The following is a 22,012-nucleotide window of genomic DNA, read 5'->3' as shown; positions in this document are numbered from 1 at the left end:
GACCCACTAGAAGTGTGTGGTGGTGTCTGTATCTGCAGAGACCCTGCCCTCTGTCTGGATTTTCTCTTTTCTTCTTATTTCGCTGTGTCCGGATCATTTCTGGGCGTCAGCAAATAGCCTAGAAGTAAATTCGTGAGCAAATAGCCTTTGGGCACGACGTGGGGGTGTAACCCCCAGACAATAACAGCGCGTAGGGTGTGCAGCCCATTCAAGTCGTCAAATACCGCCGCTTTGTCTGATACCGAGGAACAAGGCCCTCTTTTTGGCTCCATCACAGGGTTTCCGCCAGTGTATTGCAAGCCCGGCGGCACGCTGGTCCTCGGATGACTCCCCTCCGGGCCTAAGCATCTAGGAATTATGTATTTTCAAAATGTTTTTTAAACTAAAATGTGTTATACAAGTAGCAAACTCCTTTAAGGAATAACTCGCTGAGATGGTTGTGTTTTTAATGTTAACAAGTGTTGGTATGTGCTCAAGAGAGAGAGACAGAGAGAGCGAGGGAGTGTGTGTGACGAACTGAAGGCGAGTACGGCAGTAACATTATAGCTGTGAGTGTATCAGTGCAGTGTGTGTACAGTTTAGACTGTCGGTGAATAAATGCTAAAACTCCTCAAGACAAGTTCCCGTGCTTTGCTTGCCACAGTCTGTTTACTGAAGTGGTTAGCCCCAAAGTTAGCCTCAACTTTGGCTCATCCTCGCTTAAGGCGGGCTGACCGCCTCCTAACAACTTTTCTGGCTGAAACCCTGCATCAGATACAAAGCGGCTGCATTTGACGGATGAGAACGGGTTTGTTACATCGCTGTGAGTTTCCCCTGCTCCTCTGTCTCTCCTCTGCTATGTGTGCGGTGTGTCGGTTTGAGTTTGACCGAGTGCAGCGCTGATCAAATATGAATCAAGATTCGGTTACTGTAATGCCTATTTCTTGCCTCAAATGTTGAAAATGAAACATCTTGTAGTGTACTGTTTAGCTGTAAAATGAAAAAGTTTGCTCCGGCTGGTGGGCGGTGCTTGGTTTTGGCTTGACTGTTTTCAACATGGCGGCCGGGTCACGAACTCTGATTTTACAGCTAAACAGTACACTAAAATATATAATACAGATTATCTGTCTCATGCATTACTGTTAGGATATAGTGACAGTTTTAAAAATAACTTTTTAGCATATTTGCTCAAAGTTACCAATGTCAGCTTTAATGAACCAAACAATTAACTGATTTATTGAGAAAACTAGAAATATCGTCCCGCGGTTGTATGCCTCCGCCAACCAATCACGTTGCAGTCATCCATCCATGTCTGTCCAAAATGTCATCATGTCATAATTTGATCCTATTAGACATTTGTGTGAAATTGTCATAAGTAGCATATGAATTATTGAGTTATGGCCAAAAATGTGTTTTAATGTGGTCACAGTGACATTTGACCTTTTATCACCAAAATCTAATCAGTTCATTCTTGAGTCCAGGTGGACGTTTGTGCCAAATTTGAAATGAGAAATTACCTCCAGGTGTTCCTGAGATATCGCGTTCACAAGAATGGTAGGGACATACGTAAAGATGGACAACACGAAAACATAATGCCACCGGCCACGGCTGTCGCTGATGCAGAGGCATAATAATCTGCAAATTAATCAATATGAAAATAATCCAACGCTAAAAAAACAAAACACGAGAACCTGTTTCTGAATAAAATTCACTGAATTAAAAACTTGACGAGTTAAAAAACGTCCTCATTTTGATACAAAAATTGGAATAAAATCCAACATTTTCCACAATGATCGTCCTCGTTGGCCTTATAAACAACCTAAGCGATATAAAACAATATGCAAACACATATAGCAGCTTTTCCTCCACTAGTGTCATTCTTAAAATTAACACTCACACTTCAACTTTGCCGATTTTCATTACCACCAGTGTGCAAAATGACTACCAGGGGAAAACTTGTGCCTTCACATTGCTGCTGTACGTCATTTCCAAAACTTTTGCCAAGCGGAGAGTAGAGAACATGAAACCCGACACAGAAACATAAAGACTACAATATGTTCTAGCGAGAAACAACTTCTTGAAACGATCCAAAGTAAATAATCAAAATTTGCAATGCAAAAAAGGCTCTGCTCTTGTCTTTGGCTTTTCAAACAAATTTGAACTACTTTCAATGTCGTACTTCATATACAAAAAAAACTCATAAGATCTTAAGACAACTGAATGTCTGGAAACCAAATACATATGCAAATCAGGGAACACACGGCTTAGTAACTGCCTGAATGTGATCTGATGCTATGACACCATGTTGCTGACTGTTCAAATGTCCAAATGTGAGTGAAACTATCTATCACGCTTCTCTTGACACCATTTAAAGATCTTAATCTTAACATGAGACTTTCCAATATTTATGTATGACTAATGATCTTATTAAACTGTCAGCATGTGAAGCGAAGTCTTGTCAACATACCAGGCACATTCCTATGACGGTGCATCTGTCAGGAAATGTCCTCCGGCATAAGTCATATAAGTAAGATTGTAATCAGCGTCTATCCGGAGGCATGCTAATATGTAGTCGTTTGGTATTAATCTAATCAACAACTATTTTGATAATGGATTCATTGTTTGAGTCGCTTTCCAAGCCAATTGACAAACATTTATTGTATCAGCCTCGTAAATGTGACTATCTTCTGCTTTTCTCTGTTTTACATTATTGTAAACTGAATATCTTTGCGTTTTGATCGGACAAAATGAGTGACACCACCATCTGATGGGCATTTTTCATTATTTTCCTGACAATTTAGACTAAACTATTAATTGATTAATCTGGAAAATAACCGTCAGACCAGCCCTAATGTGATCCTCTAAGCCAGTGATTCTCAAAGTGGGGTCCGGGGAACCCCAGGGATCAATGGCACTCTGTCAGGGGGGTCCATTTGCACCAATAAAACAAGCATATTGTATTACTCCCACCCATGTTAGCTCTGTGCCAACAGAAACTCTGATATGATTGTGACACATTATGTCAATCTGTCATGAATCACTTCTCTCACTCTAATGCAAATATTCAAATCAAAATTTTCTGAAGTAATATGCTTAATTACTATGCAACGCTGTGATAATAACTTTTGTTTTGATTTGCTCTGAGCTTTCTGCCAATGATTTGAAGAAGGAGTAATACGTTCATTGTTTTACAGATGAAGAATTTACTGAAAATCAGCTTTAAACTAGTAATTTTAAATGTCTGGATTCATTGAACATTGATATTAACATGATTAAAATTGAAATGTGTTTCTGTTTATCATTATGAAACAGGACTGAAGTATTTATGTTAAAAGGTTTTACAATACAAACAGTTCCAATGACTAAGAGTACAAATGGCAGTAAGCATATGCTTAATTACGATTGTCGAGTACGATTAATTGTTCTGATTATGAGGGGGTCCTTGGAAAAATGTTCTACCCTGTAAGGGGTCCCTGGCCCCAAAAAAGTTTGAGAACCTCTGCTTTAAGCCACGACAATGACCACCCAATGTTGCCATTAAAGTGGGTGGTACAAGATGACCAGATTCCTCAGGTTATGACTGCCTTGATGGGAAAATGTGTCCGACAAGTGACAATGAAATCAGAGCCAGTCAGAGAGAGGTGGGTGGTTGTTTTGGAGGTTAAAGGGAGGGAGGGTGGAGGGGTGACCTTTGACTGACACTAACCGCAGGCAGGAAGGTGAAGAAGTTGTACTTCTGGTTGTTAATGACATTCCTCGGGTACCTCTGCTCCCTCTTTTCTGGGTGGCCGAGCCACACGGTGCGGGGACGGAAGTCCCCCATGCCGCAGCATCGCGACCACGGGCAGCACCTGAGAGGAAGAGACGGTGAAGGGTTAAGATATGCCAATGCTCAATCTCACCATTTGGTTCAATAGCAGAAATGCTGAGAAACAGACAGAAAAAGAACTAAATATTTAGGATTTAGTTGATTTGTTTAGGCGACATCATTTTACTTCACTTTGACTCATGACGCCGTGTTGCATAGACCGGTTTATTGGAATTACATTGCTAAGCAACAGCTTGGGTCCATGTTTACTTCCTGCCAGCTTATGTCATTCACAGACACTGCAACAGGAAATAAACTGGCACACAATGTGGAATGTTAACCTTTGCAACTGTGAAATGGTCTATTGTGTGAAGCTGTTGAGGTAACGGCTCCATTTTTAATGAATTTCCTGTCACAGCTCTTAGTTAATGTGTTGCCTTATTGCAGCTACAAACCCACAGAACCGACAAGGCCGAGCTAAGGCTCCATGAACACGGAGTCTGGAGAGATTATGCCCTACAAGATACACATTAACTTCACCTGGAAAAAGGGTGGCCACTCCCTTCGCTCTACCAAAACAAAGCATTCCATATCAATAAACTATGAGCCCAGTGACCTTGTGATTAATAATTGAACTACTTTCTAAGTTATAAAACACTTGTGTTTCACACAAAATACAGGTGTGACAAATACAAAGCCTCTATTTGATGCACACAAAAATGGTTCCAATCAGAGATGGGGCATTGAGGAATCAATAGTTTTATGACAGATGTGTTTTTTAAACAATATTCATTGTTCAAAAGTTGTCTGCCTTCTCTCTTTTCAGAGAATACTGTGTGATAACCCTGCAGTGGATGGGACACCAAACACAAGGTTCCTCTCCAACTTAATACACTAGAGCTAGGGTTCCTGTATAGCGTATCTAGAGAGAAACTAGGGCTGGGTGATATGGCCAAAATCTTCTATCACGATAAATGTCATTTCATATCTCGATAACGATATATGTCACGATATGGCATGTTTTGTTTTCTGGTAAATAAATAGTCTATATGAAATAACCACATGGTAAAGTGTATTTTTGTGTGAATTAAATACTTGACAAATGAAAAGTATTCAGTGTTTTTTCATTTTAAGAACTTGAACATAAATTAACATAACAGTTTTAAGTGAAATTATAAAGAAAAAATAAATAAATGTAAGCCTAGCCTATATCACGATAGAACCGATATAAAAAAATATATACAAAAGACATTTTTTATATCGTTTTAATGATATATACTGTCATATTGCCCGGCTCTAGGATAAACCAAAAATGATTATATCAGTTCCACATATGAAGATATATTTTTGTTCGCCTATATGATATATAGCCTACTATATTTAAAGATACAGTTCTTGTACATGTTGGAGAATAACATAACAGCTCGTCATTGTAAAGCAACTCCTGGTTTCTGTAATTGTGAGTGAAATAATCCTCATGGTGCTCTCTTTAGACCTCAGACATCTCTCACAGAGATTGCTAACCTACAGTGCATCCTACGCCAGATTATGGCTGCCATTCATGAGCTAGGCCTTTTACACAGAAGACATTTTGACATGTCGCAGACGGAAAAGACACGGGTGCAAATAATAAAATGATTGATTCCTGAATTGGATTTAGCTTTTTTCGGTCTCAGGGTTGTCGGGGTATTGTGCACGCTGGCTCACTGTCACGGCTCACTGTGACAGTTGAATAGAATGGAGCATTGTTAGTGTTATTAGTGACACCTGTGCTCTTCATACTATGACAAGTCAAAATGTGAAAAGGGCCCTTTATTTTTGTTATTGATTATTCTGCCAAATAGTTCTCGATTAATTGATGGCTGATATTTTATACTCTAAACTTTAAAGTATGAAACATCAGCCCAACATAGTGAGGGATGACCACGCTAAATCTTAAAATAGTGAAAATGACCATTCAAATTTCCCAGAACCCAAGTTGACGTATTAAAATATCTTGTTTTGTCCAACCAACAGTTTGTCCACACATTTTCAGAAGCCAGAACCTGTACAATTGTCATTTTTGATGACTTAAATGACGCATTAATTATCGTTGCCAATTAATTTCCTGTCAACCAACTAATTGATTAATTTATTATTCTGCTTTACTGAAGATGTTAATGCTTTACAGCTAAAATAGACCACGGTATGTTTTCATTTCATTGGAATATTAAGTTGGTTTTGTAGTACGCTCAAACGCCAGTTTATTAGGTACACCTATAGCTAAAACTAATGCAGTCTAATACAACAGTCCTGCAATAAATCCTCCCTTCATGAAGGTTATAATGATCAGTTGTTGTTGAGACTGTTTAATAAAAAGGTGTAGATTCAACTTCAGTTGAGGATACAATTTGTGATGCATTACACAGATTTGTGTTTCTATCATTCAGCATACCCCTCACTGATATAAAACTGAACTGAAAACTTCATGAAGGGAGGATTTAGAGCAGTGCCTTTGTATTAGACTGCATTATTTTTTTACCTAGGTGTACCTAATAAACTGGCAATTGAATGTATAAACTACCATGTCAGAGGGTGGGACAGGTGAATTGGAAAATACTGTACATGGAGCAGCTAATATTTGTATTTTGCAGCAGTGCTGTATAATAGAGTCAGTCATGGACCTGACTCTTTTAGCTGTGCTGTCTTAAAAGTAATACATGTTTAATTTACATGATATATAGTAAATGATTCAACTACATATCTAATAGTTAATTGAATGTGATAACACAGCATACAATAACATGATGTACAGCAAATGTTTCACATATGTTCTGTTTTAATCAGATTGGACAAAGCTGGTACCATAAATCCAATATTTAGAGTGAGTAACTGCTGATTTTAAAAGCTAATATCTCTGCTGTTACAACAAATCTGTTGTCTTTGTATAGTGTGATTATTAATGGACGTGACATCACCATGACCTGACTTATTGGCTGCATTTCAGCACTGCCCTGTTCGTGTTTCTCCATCATCATCATCATCATCTGTGAGGCCTGCCTCCTTTATTTATGTGCTGGTCAAAAATAACACTACAAAAGCAATCATTTATAGCCAGCATGTGAATTTAGTTAGCACACAGTATGGTTTAAATCAGGGCCTACATGTCTTTGACAGACTGGGAGCTCCAGTCTAAGCGAGCAAATATTGACATCATGGGCGTCAAATGCACTTGCTCCAACTACACCCCGGAACAAGGATGTATCCAGCTATGAGCTAGCTGTTTTAAAGCTACTATGAGTCGCTGCATCATTTATAATGACATAAATGTATCTATTTTGTCGTTATTGTTTCCTCTAACTGCTACATTTCCACCGCTATAAGCTAGTTTTAGAGACAATGTCGACGCGCGTCTGTAAACAATTGAGCAGCTAACGATGGTAACACAGCAGCAAGAAGAAGAAGCCGACGAGGAGCGACATAACGTCAACAAATGGCTTCGTATTCATATTTCTTTTGCTGTATAAACGCCCCTTACCCATTCCTGTGTTTACTGTCTTGCCTTTTCGGCCGCCTGACGGGTTGTAGGGGGATATTGTCGGTCATTCCTGCAGCTCCTGGTAGCGGCCGGGTGGAGGCTGTGAGGCTGTCCGCCTGGCTGCAGCTTCTGGGCGGAGGCTTCCTTTTCAGGCCAGCTGTCACTCACAAACACACACAGTCACTGGGACGGTTCAACAGTCAGCAGGTCAGCACTATGCTGGCTGGCTGCTGGGACCAAACACTCACCCTATTGATCATATATAATATAATATAATATCAGAATCAAACATACATCCAGCTATACGAATGATCATATTAACGTTAAAAAATGTTCATAGTGTGTGAGAAAAGAATTGTTTATAAAGTGCACATTAGGTTTAGTTTTATTCACTCTATTTTTATATTGCTTGGGGGATAATTATAAGTAGGAAGTTTAATTTCTTATCAGTCACTCTGTGCAATATCATTTTCCACTTCCACTTTTGTTAATAGTCTGTTTATTGTCAATACTGTATATACTGCTCCTATTTTTATACTTCCTTCTATTTAAATGGTTCATATTTTGTTACACTTTGTTTAGCTCTTTTTTACTGCTGATGCATCTTGTTTTTTTGCACTATCCCTTTTGCTGCTGTACACTGCACATTTCCCCACTGTGGGACTAATGAAGGAATATCTTATCTTATCTTATCTTATCACTCTGTGTCTATAAAATTAGGCTAACATCAAATAGTAGTTATGGTTTAACTTACCTATATTATATATTTCTGGTGATATAGGTAGCCTACCATCAGAAGCAACATCAAAATACCTGTCAGCATACCTTCAGCATACCTCTATATAATGCTGTTTTTTGGAAACTACTGAGCAGTGATGGACTTGTGCAATTTTGTTAATAGCCTGTTTATTGCCAATACTGTATATACTGCTCCTTTTTTTATACTTCCTTCTATTTAAATGGTTCCTGTTTTGTTACACTTTGTTTAGCTCTTTTTTACTGTGTTAGCTGATGCATCTTGTTTTTTGCACTATCCCCTTTGCTGCTGTACACTGCAAATGTCCCCACTGCGAGACTAATGAAGGAATATCTTATCTTATCTTATCTTATCACTCTGTGTCTATAAAATTAGGCTAACAGTCAGCAGGTCAGCACTGCTGGCTGCTGGGACCAACCACTGACCCTATTTATAATATATAATATTTAGATAATTCATTCTAATTCAAACTTTATTGCAGACTCAAGGTCCAGATAAGAAAAAAGAAAAAACAACAACAATACATTACATATAATACATTACAATACAGGAAGCACTATAAAAAGTCATGATTAAAAGATATTAAATATATATATATATTAATATAAATATATACATACATCAATGCCTTACATATAAAGAACTATACCAGTGCCTCCACAGCTGTGATTGGTACCGTGCTAAATCTGATGTTAGACAACCGCAAGATTATGCCATTCTCAGAGTGATTAAGCCGGCATATAAATGTGTACATGAAATTTCTTAATACAGTTTGAAAAGTATTTATGCCTGCAGACACAAACATTTCACTTGCACTGGAACATCTTGGTCTTTTTAGTAATATTCTCATTGCATCATTATATGCACGTGTCTCTGTAAGCTCGCTTTTTTATAGTTTGACCACAAATGGGCTATGGTGGTGTACAATATACTCTGAACAGAGACATCTTCACTCTATCTGAACACATACTAAACTTCCGTGAGAGAATGTTTGCTTGTGCGTACATCTTTCGACATTGCCTATAAATATCATCATCATCTGTCCTGTCTTCAGTAATGAAATGTCCAAGATATTTTACCTTATTACAGACACAAAGATTGTTATCAGACAATTTGAAGTCTGGAAATTTTAGACACTTGTACTACTTCGTTCTACAGGTCAAGACTACACTCTTACTGGCATTGTATTGGCTATCATGTTCCACACCATACACAGAACATACATTGAGGAGCTGCTGAAGACCAGCGCTACTTGGACTAAAGACCACAAGATCATCAGCATACATGATATGTTTTACTAAAGTATTCCCAACCATTCACCCAGTATTGCAGGCTTTCAATTGCTTGGAGAGATCATCAATATATAAATGAAAAAGAACTGGGGACAAAATTCCCCCTTGTCTGACACCATTGCTAACCCCAAATGAGGCGCAGACACTGTTGCCCCATTTTACTTGCATGGTCTGGTGAGCACACTAGTAAGCCAGGATTCTCACAATGTAATAGAGTTATTCACTCTATTTTTTATATTGCTTGGGGGATAATTATTAGTAGGAAGTTTAATTTCTTATCAGTCACTCTGTGTCTATACAATTAGGCTAACATCAAATAGTAGTTATGGTTTAACTTACCTATGATATGTTTCTGGTGATAGGTAGCCGACCATCAGAAGCAACATCAAAATACCTGTCAGCATACCTCTATATAATGCGTTTTTTTTGGAAACTACTGAGCAGTGATGGAAAGTAACTACTTTCCTTCAGCACTTAAGGACTGTTTTGAGGTATTTGAGTATTTAGCCTTCATTATATTGCATTTACATTTTCTGCTACTTTATACCTCTACTCCACTACATTTTTATTTTGTACTGACCGGGGGGCAATTGTAAAAAATTTTAGTTTTGATGTCATTACTCAAAAACCTCTTGAGCTATTTGGATACAATTTTTATGTAGATAAACGTGCAGTAGGCAGAATATATTTGGCATCATTGGGCAAAAATTACATATAGCCTTTCAGCATATTGTGATTCAAGCGCTCTGAGAAAAAACTAGACATCTGCACCTCCTCATGGCTCTGTTTTTTAGGCTTTAAAAAATCTAGCCCGTGACGGGAGACTTTGGCCAATCACAGGTCATTTCAGAGAGAGCGTTCCTATTGAGCGTTCCTATTGGCTGTGCTCTGGCTGATGGAGGGTGCTTGGTATTTCCTCAACTGATCTCAACATGGCACAAACAGTACACTACAAGATGTCTCTGAAAAATTTGAGGTGAGATATAGACATTACAGTAACAGAATATTGATTCATATTTGATCAGCGCTGCCTAGTTTGACTGTTTTATCGGAGTTCGTGAGTGATTGACAGCTGCTCAGAGACGGCAAGGCTCCAGCTCGGCTCTGATTGGTTGTTTTCCTCCGGTCTGTGAAATCTTGCAGATGCCATTAGGAGCACCGGAGGACACCGAAGGACCTTTGGTCCTGCCTTTGGTAGACAGAGAAGAATCATCACAGACCATAATGAGTTTCATAGTTCTGTCTCGTTTCTGATTGGAGGTATTTGAGATGTTACAATTGCCCCCAGTTAACAGCTATAGTTACCTGTCACTTTGGTTTCACACTTTTGGATTTTGAAGCATGTTTATAAATTAAATACATGGCATTTTCAGCTATTGTGGCTGATTAGACCGGTTCAGGTTGGACTTGTGCAAATATATACTGGGATTTGACGACACCACCTAAATCAATGTGCTAACCCCTTACAGAAAAGAAGTATACATCAAGTTTATTTTATGTAGTAAACCTAAGTATAGTCCAAGTATAATTCCAAGTATACTTTATGTAATAAGTATACTAAGTGTACTACTTGACTACTTCTTGGGACTAAATTGGCCCACTTAGTTTATAAAAGTCCATTTTAAGTATACTTTAAATGTAAGAGTAGTACATTTTGAGTACACAACTAGTTTACATCCAAGTTGTATTTTGTACTGCAGCTATAATATGAACATATTAGGTATACTGTTTTATAGGTATACTTTTTAGTTTATGAAAGTACACTTTAAAGTATGCTCTCCGTAAACTACTAGTTTAATACTTTTACTGCAAGTATACTTGTTTTCTTTAAGTGAACTTATAGTACTTAGCCAAATATACTTATACTTTTCCGTAAACTTTTTAGTATAAGCCAAGTATACTTAGACTTTTCTGTATACTTGTCAGTATAAGCCAAGTATACTTAAGTAGGATTTTGTTAAGTGTATCTCTGATAAGTACATAAAAAGTAAACTGAAAGCATACTCTCTTATTTTAAGTTTAAAGAAGTATACTAATAGCAATAACAATTCACTGATATGTCTCTTTTGGATCTGAATCTTTGTGGGGGTCAAAGGAACAGTTTAACAGATTACATAAGCTTCTAAAAACAGGAGTAAACACCTATTAAAGGAAGTAGAAAGAGGAGAGATGAGTGAATGTATGCTATAGCAAAACTATTTGTTTAATGAATGCCACAACTTTGACTAAGTCTCTAATGTAGAAGAGGCACAGCAATCTTCTTTGTTTTGCAACCACCACAATGCAAATATGTTGTATTAACTTTAAGTGTTTCTATCCTTTGCCATGCTTCAACTTTTATTTCATTTTGTGAATGTTTGGACAAGTGTGTTGTGTTGTCTGTAACAGAATCAAAACAAAAACTGAACTTTAGGATTATGGTCATATTGTAGTACAGGAGTTTCTGTTCACTCACTGTAATGACTTTTAAGCAGAGTATTATAACATTTCCAAATTGTAAAAGAAAGGCCACAGTATAGTTGACCTTAAATGGATTTTGGACACATGATTGGAGATCGTGCTTCAGTTGTGGATGCAAATAGTTGTTCGTTGAGGATGCAAAATGGAAAGGGATTAATGGCTACCAGTGGATCCCGAGAATATAAAAATGCACTTCACTTGAGTCGTCTGAAGGTGAATTGATGTAAATTAGGGATTTTATGTGCATTTGAACTTGCCTGTGCTCGCACAGAAATTAGCATAGGGATACGGTACGTATGAAATAAGTTTCCATCCTACTGTATGCAGGCAGAGACAGATAATGTGGGGCAGGTCGATTTTTTCCTGAAATATTCTGACTTTCTTCTCAATAAATTGTGACTTTACTCTCGTAATATTACAAATTTATTCTCTACTCAAAAAACACAGGTATGTGGGATAAGGCTGCACAATATATCGCTTTATTATCATCATCGCGATGTCAACTTGCGCGATAAACACATTGCAAAAGACTGCAATATTGTCAGGGATTTTTTCAGTTAGTTTGAAGAGAGTATCTGTACAAAACTGCACTATAAATTGTGACTATCCCTCTTTTTTTATTGATGCCTTTTGTGTTCAGTTCAATGTTCAATTTGTTCAATAAAATAATGTTTGAAATAATTTCCTTTTAATTCAAGCAATTTGTTGTATAAAGCAGCCGAAAAGCAGAACTGTGCACTTTCATATCTGTCTATTTATCGCAACTATCGCGATATTCAACAACAGTATCTCTTATTGCATATTTTCCTTGTATAGTGCAGCCCTAATGTGGGACCTGTTTTAAACATGAGCAGAAATATTGCTTGAACACATATGAGCTATTAAAAACCATAAATCCAAATATTTGAAAGCAATACAGAATGCCTTACTGCATTATATTTCATTATATTTTTATATTTTGAATTGTCACCTGCCGCCTGAATTTTGTGTTTTCCTTAACATAAATAAAGACATTACCACCATAAATTGGTGCATAAAAATTCACCAGAATGCAGGAAATCAAGTGTTTGACGGTCAAATTTTCGCAGGCGATCCCAACCAACTTTACTGTCTGTCAGAGGCTCTAGCAGGTTCAGTGTTAGAGGTAGAGTGAAGATACAGATATCATATGAAACCTAAGGAATCCATTGGTACCAACCATGTCATGCTAGAAGGAAGCTAAATAACGCTCCAAAGTTAGGCTAAAATATGGCGAGGAAAAACTGGCATAGCCATTTTCAAAGGAGTGCCTCGACCTCTGACCTCAAGATATACAGTATGAATGAAAATGGGTTCTATGGGTACCCACGAGTCTCCCCTTTACAGACATGTCCCCTTTATGATACTCACATTTTTTGCATGCAGTATAATTGTTTTAATTTTGTCTATTCTAAAAATGAATATTTCTGCATACTGGGGTCCATAAACAGTCTTCGAATTGCATAAATTGGGTATCACTATAAAGTTGAGACTCTTGTGGATCCACTAAGCCCAACTGTATTCATGTGTGATGGCGTTAGTCCCCATAGTTACTATTTCATTGTAGTGAGACCATTTATTGAAATTTGACCTCACTGTATAAAATGACCTGTGGTGACCTCAAGGATAATCACAGCCTCATGAAACTGTACAGCCACAAACTAGAGACCTAGAGCATTCAGAGGGTGGATAATTTCCCTAGGTAGATTGACAACAATGGGGTTTCTGAGCAGTTTCCAGAACAGAAGTGCTCGCCATCTAATCGCCGAAAAAAGACTCTTGCAGAAATCTCCAAATGTCAAAGGTTTTTGATACAAAATCACAGCATGGGTTTTTCTATGGTGTTCCTCAAGGTCTTGGTGTTTTCATGTGATATTTTGCAGTATTTTGGAATATTCATAATTTTTATCAATTCTTGAACGGTAAAATCTTTTTAAATTTACCACAAAGTCTGTGTAACAAATGGTATTAACCCAAAAATTGCTGCAAAAATTTATGAGACATAATAGAACATAAGAATGGCCATCATATACTTCTACCAAAGTGTTCTTATGTGATACACTTTCACAATTTATTTTAATTAAGAAATTAATTAATTCATGTTTATTTATGATTTATGACTAGAACAACTTGACACACAGTGTGGAGCTGCATCTCAAATTCATTTTCAGGTTCCCAGCATTCAAATGATTTACACCACTTCTATGTGACATATACTGCTGACCTGCTATCTCCCCCTAAAGACCCCCTGTACTCCCCTAAAAAAGACAAAAACAGGTCTATTGTGAGTCTCAGAGGGTTAAAAGAGAAGATTCTGGACCGCACTAATTTCTAAACCCTGGCTACAGCCCTGTTTGGCTACAGTATCTTCAGTAATGACAGGAAAAATATTGAAAAAGTCACCCTGATTTTATTTTTCAAAATCAGAAAATATTTCGATGTAGGAAACATTTGAAAAAAAACAAAACAAAGAAAACATTTACATTGTAAACAGGCCAAATTGGCTCAACATCACTTGAACTGTAGAGACCAACTTGAAAGCAGTTTTGACATGGTTTGCTAAAGAAAGGCACAACTTGGCAAATGCATATCGATAAGGAATGTACAGCAGGGGGGCCTCAAAAGTACTCTGACCATTCTGAGTGGTGTAAAGTGTCCAGTGATACATTCAGTACTGTTCCAACTCAGCAGGTTGAGAATGAAAATGTTTACCGTATACTCAGAGAAGAATGTATCGGAAAATGTATACAGAGCATTGCGTTGAGCGTAGGGGGTGCGTAGGACAACTAAAATCTAAACGAGGTAGAACTTACCCCCTAACCTCAAGCATTTTGTGAACTATAAATAAATTAATGATGCTACAGTTGATACGAGAACCTAGAAGAAAAAAAAAGTCTGACAACTGGTTGTTTCACACAAAATCTGACAGGAAGGAAAAGTTGACAAAATCGTTGATTTGCCCTTTCCCATCACAATAAAAGCAGTGAAATGTAACTATAAAATGTAAATGTAACCTGAAATAAAGTGCAGGCATGAGACCATTAAGCACACAATAGCCTTCAGCGCTCAGCCAACTAAATGTGAATCTGCAGATTTACAAGTGGAATATGTTAAGGTGGAAAATTGACTTTTGTAAACTGATGAAAATATGAAATACAATGTTACACGGTACAACACACTAATTTATCAGTCTAACAGAGCCTTCATAACAACCTTATGGTGCTGTGAAAGACAACAGCAACATTGTACAATTCAAAATGAGGCACTTGGCAAAAGGTCCGAGTCATTAACTACTGTATCTTAGCAACAATGCAACAATGATGAAAGCCTATTTTGTAATCTACAGTATCCAAAATTGACAAATGAACTGTTGCAACTTGATTTAATGGACAAGACACTGGAATAAATATGTCAGTCTGATCAAAAGCCCCTTCAAAATGACACGCTAATGACATTTACCACAACAAAAAATGTCATAAAACCTATGGCACACAATAGGAGGGAAAGTAGTCATTCTAGATACATATGGTTAACTACACCATTATTTCTGAACACCGAGACATGGTGTCCTTAAAATGCCCTGAAACGTTCCTATTAAAGTCAAAAATCCTTCAAAAAAAAGTAACGAGGAGACGATCTGAATTAAAGCAGTTTCAAGTAAGTTATACATTCAAACTTCTGGATAGACAGCAAAACAAAACTCACAGGAAAAAAATACCCGCATATATATTTATAGAAAATAAAATACAACTACAGTAGTTATATCAAGTTCAACTAAAAATAACACTTAGAATCAGGAGGGGAGAGAGCTGCGATGCTGGAAAAAAATTCAACCAATCTCAGCACATTCTACAAGGTTCTCTGTGAATATTGATTGTACCTCATTCAGAAAGGAGACATTCAAGAACTGACTTTGGGTGGTAAATTCACTGAAAGCCTAATTCACTGCAATTTTACCCTCCTCCATGAAATGTGGGAACTGCGATTTTGGCACGCTGTCGGAGTTGTTCTTCTCGATTTCGGCCATGGTGACGGGCAGGCCGGAGTGGGATCCGTCCATCTTCATGAGGCCTCCAGTGGATCCGATCAGAGGCCCGCCGGAGGGGCTCCCTGGGAGCGGGATGCCGCCACCCTGGATGACGGAAATTTCATTGGTCTTCATGGTCAGGCCCCCGCTGAAGGCAGCAGCGTACTGGTTCCACAGAGACTGGTCAAAGTTCATTGGTGGTGGAGCACCCAGTTCTTTGGGGGCATGCATAATCTCTGGCAACATCTGCGGAGCCTCGGAGCCCATCGCCATCAACGCCATGGGGTTATCCAGAGACAGGCGCTGGCCACGCCGCGATGTGTTGTTCCACATGTGAGTGCCGATATGCACCTAAAGACAAGACACACGGTTAATTACAATTCCATCACATTATTCCCAATAGCATACTTAAAAAAATGGCCTACTCAGCATTTTGTCGATGACTTACCTTTAGATTTCCCTTGGTGGTGAAAGCCCTGCCACAGATGTTGCAGCCAAATGGCTTCTCCCCTGTGTGAGTGCGCTCGTGGATCTGCAAGGCGCTGGCGGAGGAGAAGTTCTTGCCGCAGGCGTGACAAACGTGCTGCTTGGCTGATCGGCGCGGGGCGGTGGAGATGGAGGAGTTCATGGCTGTTCCCTGAGGCATGTGGGAGCTGAACAAACCATGAGGTCCCATAGGATTCTCTGGAGGGAGCGTCATCTCCAGGCTGGCCAGACTTGATGGTATCCTCATGAAGGCCATGTTCCCAGGAACTGTTGGAATAAGAGGTGGAAAATTAGATCCAAGCATCAAACAGGATAAGAGTCTCAAATATAAATAATTTTCTATATTGACTCACCATATTCTCCATTTGTGAATGGCATGCCAGGCTCCTCTTTGATCACTTTGGGGGTGAAGCTGCTGGAAGCCGTGAGGTCGAGGGCTCCACTTGACTCGGCGCCACCATGAGCACCACCGTCAGACTCCAGTTTAGGCACACTACGGGCAAATTCATCAGCAGCAGACTCGGTTGACTTGCCAATACTCATATTGTTGTGTAGTGGGGAAGAGGAGAGAAACGACATGGCGGAGTCAGAAATGGTGGGACTTCGGCCGTTGTGATATTCCTGCTCTCTGGGAACTGATGGCAACTCTTTGGATGTTCCCTCGCTTTCCGAAGCGGTGCTACTCTGTCGATTCAGTGCAAGAGCAGAGGTGAGATTCTTCAAAACGTCAAGGCTGGAGAACACGACGGGGGAGACGACGTGCTCCTGTGGTTGTTCCTCAGAGGGAGGTGGGAGGATATCTGAGGTGTCGTTTGGCTTCTGGGAGTTGAGCTCTGGCTCATTGTCCTCCGTGCTTGCTTCAAAACCATTCATGTCCATAGACTTCTCCTCCGATAGAGAGGACTCCATTGCTTCTGCTGCTGCGTCAAACTGGTTCTCTGGCATCGGGGTGTTGGGGATCTGCCCGCCCATGTGCATGCGAATGTGCTGCTGCAGAACCACGGCGTTGGTGAACTTCTTCTGGCAGATGGGACACGAGTGCTGCATTTTGAGAGGAGTATTAGCCCTGTGCACTCCGTAATGGGCCTTGAGGTTACCTTTGGTGGAGAACGCGCGGCCGCAGATTTTGCACTTGTATGGCCTCTCACCGGTGTGCGTGCGGTAATGCATTTTGAGTGAGCTCTGGCAGCTGAGCACTCTATGGCAGATCACACACTCATTGGGATCACCGGTCCTCTTTTCCAGGCCGTCCACCATCTCCTGAAGTTTTGCAGTTCCAGAGCTTTGTTCTCCCATGAGGGCGTTACCATTCATGTGATGCAGCGCACCAAGTAGTTCTTTAGCATCCTTCTGAGTCGGATCCACTCCTGTCTCTTGGCCAAACGCGTTGGAGGAAACAGATGGGGAGCAGTTGCTTGTTGATGGAGAGGGTCTCCGGGAAAATGGGTCACCTGGAAAGCTCTCAAATGTCTTGAATCCTAGTACGGGCGATGGGTGGAAGCCAGCCGCAGGATGACCTAGCACAGGCTTAACGTCGGTCATGTTTGACTCGTCCATGGGCACGGACATGCCAAAGGGAATGCCGCTGCTGGTGGGGATGTTGTCAAGGTGCTCTGGCACAGGATGTGGGTTCATGCCGATGTAAGGGTACTTGTCTCTGTGCCTCTGGAAATGCACTTTGAGGTTTCCTTTGGTTGTGAAGCGGTTTCCGCAGATGTTGCACTTGAAGGGCCTCTCGCCGGTGTGAGAGCGCAAGTGAATCTGGAGAGCGCTGTCATTTCCAAAGGACTTTCCGCAGTACTTACACTTGTGCTTGTATAACGAGTCACCATTATTTGATTCTGGCAGGGGGCTCAGCATCTTCGCTTTCACTTTTTTGGAGGACTCAATCCCTGCTTGGATGCCATTGAAGGTGCTGGTGAAACCCATGACACCTGGCGACTGTGGCAGTTGTGCTGGTAAACGGCTAGCCAGATCTGGATTGCCCTTCAAAATGTTTGTTTTAGAAGTCATAGAGTCCAGTCCTCTGGGTAGAGAGGTAGGGATGCCAGTGGGCAGAGGTAGTTTACCTTGCTTCATTGTCTCCAGAGAAAGGCTCTGACTGCCGGTCCTTTTTCCTATTTGAGCTGCTGCAGCAGACAGCTGCTGAGAGAGATGTGCACCGAGGGCTTTCAGAGGGTCCATTACTGCCCCTACTGACGCCTGGAGACTCTGTGGAGTCATCATTGCTACTTGGATTCTAATCTGTTCTGTTAGCTGGATTTGCTGTAGCTGCTGTTGCTGGAGGCACACCAACTGTTCCAAGATCATTGGGATGGCCTGCAGCACATCCTGCGATGAGGTCAGACATGCATCGTTTGAATAATGTTGGGAGACGGCCACTTTAGTGTCCGCCATGGTTTCAAGAGTGACATTTGAATGTTGCATTTTCCGTGATGGATGGAAAGTCATGTCAGGGCTAGCAGGCATCTCCATCTGATCCTGCAGTCCTGAGTCCTCCGCATTCACGCTCGACTCTTCCTCCGTTCTTTCCAGATGGTCTGTATTGACATTTGATAGGGAATGACTGCTGGACTGGCTGTCGTCATGGTCACTCGTGAGGCCTTCGAAAGAGCCTTGTGAATATTCCTCAGGCACTTCGTTGCCATCTCCATCTTTCATGATGACCACTTTCTGACTTTCAGTGCATTTTTTCTCATGCTCGAGAAAGTCGTCTTCGTCGAAGAATTCAGCGCAACACTTGTTGCAGACCCTGGTCTCGTCCATTCTGAACCTCTTTGTTTCAGTTTCAGTTTCCTCAGCTTGATCATCTTGAGGAATCCCTAAAAAAACAAGATACAGGATTTTAATTAATGCTCTTCATACAGTCATGACAATATCCCACTAATAAACAAAACAATTATAATAGAATAATAGACTTGCAAGTTTAGAAAACAGTCTTCATGGTAATCTTGTCAAGAAAAGTCAAATTATAGTAAAGAAGACAACCTTGCAACAGCATTGAAAGAAAATGTAACTAACTATGTTAACACAATTTAACTATGTTAAATTTTGTTACCATTGTGACAAAGAGCTGATTTGATTCTGTAGTATTTTTTAGGCTTCATTTATGTATATGTGTATTTATTTATTCATTCATTGGATAATCTTGCAGTATGTCCCCTTTTCTTTTGTCTACTCCCTGTGGGTCACTGAATTTGCCTACAGGGCCAGCAGAGGGCAATCATCTACCTTTGACATCACCCAGAACAATGTCCAGAAAGACAAAGAGCCATGGGCATTGAATTACTGTGTTTCTGAAATAGTCCACCAAGTACTTGCTAAAAATCAGATCTGTTTCCAGTGCAACATGTGGGGCAAAACTTGTGACTGATACCAAACTTAAACCCAGTAAAATGTAAATCTGGGTTCATGAATATCTATAAACTGAATCTGATGTCCTAGACAATTGGTATAAAATAAAGAGTAGACAGGGGGGAAAAAACAAGATTAAGTTTACTATGCAAACATGGGCTCAAAAAAAACAAAAAAAAAACGGGGCTATCTAATGCTGATTACCTTCAAGCATTTTCACAGCCTGTGAAAGCCTGATAAGTGCTCCAAGTGAGCATTTTAAATTTGTCTGCTAACCAAGAGGCCATTTCACAACTGGGTGTATTGTTAAATGCTAATGCCTCAGAGAAAAGGGGGTAGACCACCTGTTTGCATTTGCCCAAGGAAACTGTTTGGACTTGTTAATTGCTCACCAGGAGGCATTGAAGCCACACAAAAAAGTTGCAAACTGCATTTTTACACTCTGATCCATGAGGAAACAGCAGCAGGGGCTCAGCTACAAACACATTTACGCACTATAGTACTCTTATCATAATGCAATTAACTTTGATAGGAACAGCACACACACACAAGGTGGAACTGATGAATATGTAACTATTTCCAATAAAATGTGTCGATTATGAAGTAAAATAAGGAGGCAACGTGCTAGTTTAACCACTTGAAGGCGCATGACCTGTATCCGATCACCTTTGGTGGGGTACGTGACACGAGGTCAGACTTCACATTCAATACATGGACCTGTGTGTGCTTCACTACAATGTGGAATAGCTCATCAAACAACGGTGATGATAGAAATCGGAGTGCACTGCAGCTCTACAGACACCGTGTTTCCTCATTGTAAAGGTGAGGTCTTCGCCAGCAGCTATACTGGGAGCTTGCATATGGCAACACCAAAACGCACCCCCCACCCACCCAGTCAGTCTCCACACAAAAAAAAAAGGCCACAGCTCCATCCCCCACCTCTCCACATATGTACGAAAGGAAACAGTCATGCATTAAACTGGGGGATTTATTGCCTTTAGCTCAGCTTACTCCAGAGTCACATTTCATACTGTTTTTTTATGTACCTTTGTTTAAAACCACAATATTGGCGCGCACTTGCAAACAAAATACACCCAAAAAAATAGACTAATATCCAAATATTCATGTTACATTAGATACAGAAAACATTCTTAGCAAAGTGAATGTTAAACATTACATTTTACAACAATGGCAACTGTAGCAATGCCCCTTTAAATTCAGTCAAAGAGCTTTGAAAATAGTGAGGTTTCATGATACATGAGATCCGTTATTAATAGCAGAATGATATAAAATTAAAAATACACAAAATACATCCTGACCAGCCTAGGAAACCATTATTTGCCACACAACTTCCTAAATAAGGCTAAAATGTATTTAAAAAAAATAAAACAGGTAGCAACACACGTTTCAATAAAGCCAAAAAAAGTTCAAAGGAGTTACTACTCGATAAATATTGATTTAGCATTAATTTTGTCAATTATTTTAATATTAATAACACATAAAAGTTACAAACAGCCTAAAAGATGACTTTATTGTTTGACCTGTCTTAATGTAGACTAAATAAATGCTGTATTTAAAACAGCTCCTCGCCTGTAACACCTGTATTGTGTTAAAAATAATTTCTAAATGCGTCACTTCTCATGTCTGTCTGCGTCTAACTTTTATTCCTGGTCAACTCAAACGGACAGCAACAGGTCAAAGTGCGAAGGAGAACCACGTAAAAAGGCAGCCCCCCAAACTTTAACATTAAATGTCGATAGTTTGCAACACGGCATGGCCGGAGCTACTCGATAAGTTTCATCTTGTGTGTAAACTTACCATTTTGCAGCGACTCTGGCTCGTCGGAGTTGATGTGTTGCGGTTTGGCTTGCTTGCGCCTCGACATGGTGCAACCATCAGGAGCAAAAGAGTTGCCAAACAATATTCCTCTCCTTCTTCAGCAAATTCTTCTGCTCGTCGGTGAAAATTAGTCCCCTGCAAAGTAGAAATGCGCATGTCAACGTAATTATTATTATCAATAATGCATTGCGATTTATCACGGTCCTCTGACAGCTGATTGGCTCCAGTCCAAAGTGCTCACACATTATTCAAATGAGCTCCTCTATTGATGAGCGGAGCGGAGAGCCAGGAGGGGGCGGGAGGAGCCCTGCTAGTGGCCGGGCTGAGGGCATGGAGGCTGGGTTAATAACACCACACTCATCGGAGCTCTCTTTACCTTGTTCCTGAAAAAAAAAAAAAAAATTGTCACCGACAGACACAAGCGACCAGTCAGACAACACATTCTTACACCGGTAGTGAGTCTCATCAGATTTTT

At 39.8% G+C, this 22,012-nt stretch overlaps 2 protein-coding genes across 3 annotated transcripts in view; both read right to left on the bottom strand.

Moving 5' to 3' along the window:
• Positions 1 to 7,477, bottom strand: part of atp9a (ATPase phospholipid transporting 9A) — a 45,906-nt gene extending 38,429 nt beyond the window's left edge. The window contains exons 1-2 of one of the 2 annotated variants that reach the window (XM_074643322.1): positions 7,329 to 7,477; positions 3,686 to 3,830 (exon numbers count right to left, since the gene is read on the bottom strand). In XM_074643322.1, the coding sequence (XP_074499423.1) occupies positions 3,686 to 3,830; positions 7,329 to 7,372 (189 nt within the window). In that variant the 5' untranslated portion in view covers positions 7,373 to 7,477. Of the gene's footprint in view, positions 1 to 3,685; positions 3,831 to 7,304 lie in introns of both variants that reach the window. The other variant, XM_074643321.1, reaches the window with a different exon arrangement.
• Positions 7,478 to 14,221: 6,744 nt separating this feature from the next.
• On the bottom strand, positions 14,222 to 21,760 carry sall4 (spalt-like transcription factor 4). Its single transcript, XM_074643317.1, has 4 exons — positions 21,517 to 21,760; positions 16,698 to 19,166; positions 16,307 to 16,611; positions 14,222 to 16,209 (listed from the first exon to the last, which is right to left on the bottom strand). The coding sequence occupies exons 1-4, from the start codon at positions 21,581 to 21,583 to the stop codon at positions 15,769 to 15,771; spliced, it is 3,282 nt and encodes a 1,093-aa protein (XP_074499418.1). The 5' UTR covers positions 21,584 to 21,760; the 3' UTR covers positions 14,222 to 15,768.
• Between the last annotated feature and the right edge of the window lie 252 nt (positions 21,761 to 22,012).

Source organism: Sebastes fasciatus, chromosome 8 (assembly GCF_043250625.1).
Source record: "Sebastes fasciatus isolate fSebFas1 chromosome 8, fSebFas1.pri, whole genome shotgun sequence".
Taxonomy (NCBI): Eukaryota; Metazoa; Chordata; class Actinopteri; order Perciformes; family Sebastidae; genus Sebastes; species Sebastes fasciatus.
Note: the sequence above shows the minus strand (reverse complement) of the source record. Positions and strands in the feature narration are given on the sequence as shown.

Coding starts and splice junctions, on each gene's coding strand:
- sall4 (XM_074643317.1), bottom strand. CDS start 21,583: ATGTCGAGGCGCAAGCAAGCCAAACCGCAACACATCAACTCCGACGAG. Junction 19,167..21,516: donor GCCAGAGTCGCTGCAAAATG/GTAAGTTTACAC, acceptor TTGTTTTTTTAG/GGATTCCTCAAGATGATCAA. Junction 16,210..16,306: donor CCACCAAGGGAAATCTAAAG/GTAAGTCATCGA, acceptor TCTTGTCTTTAG/GTGCATATCGGCACTCACAT.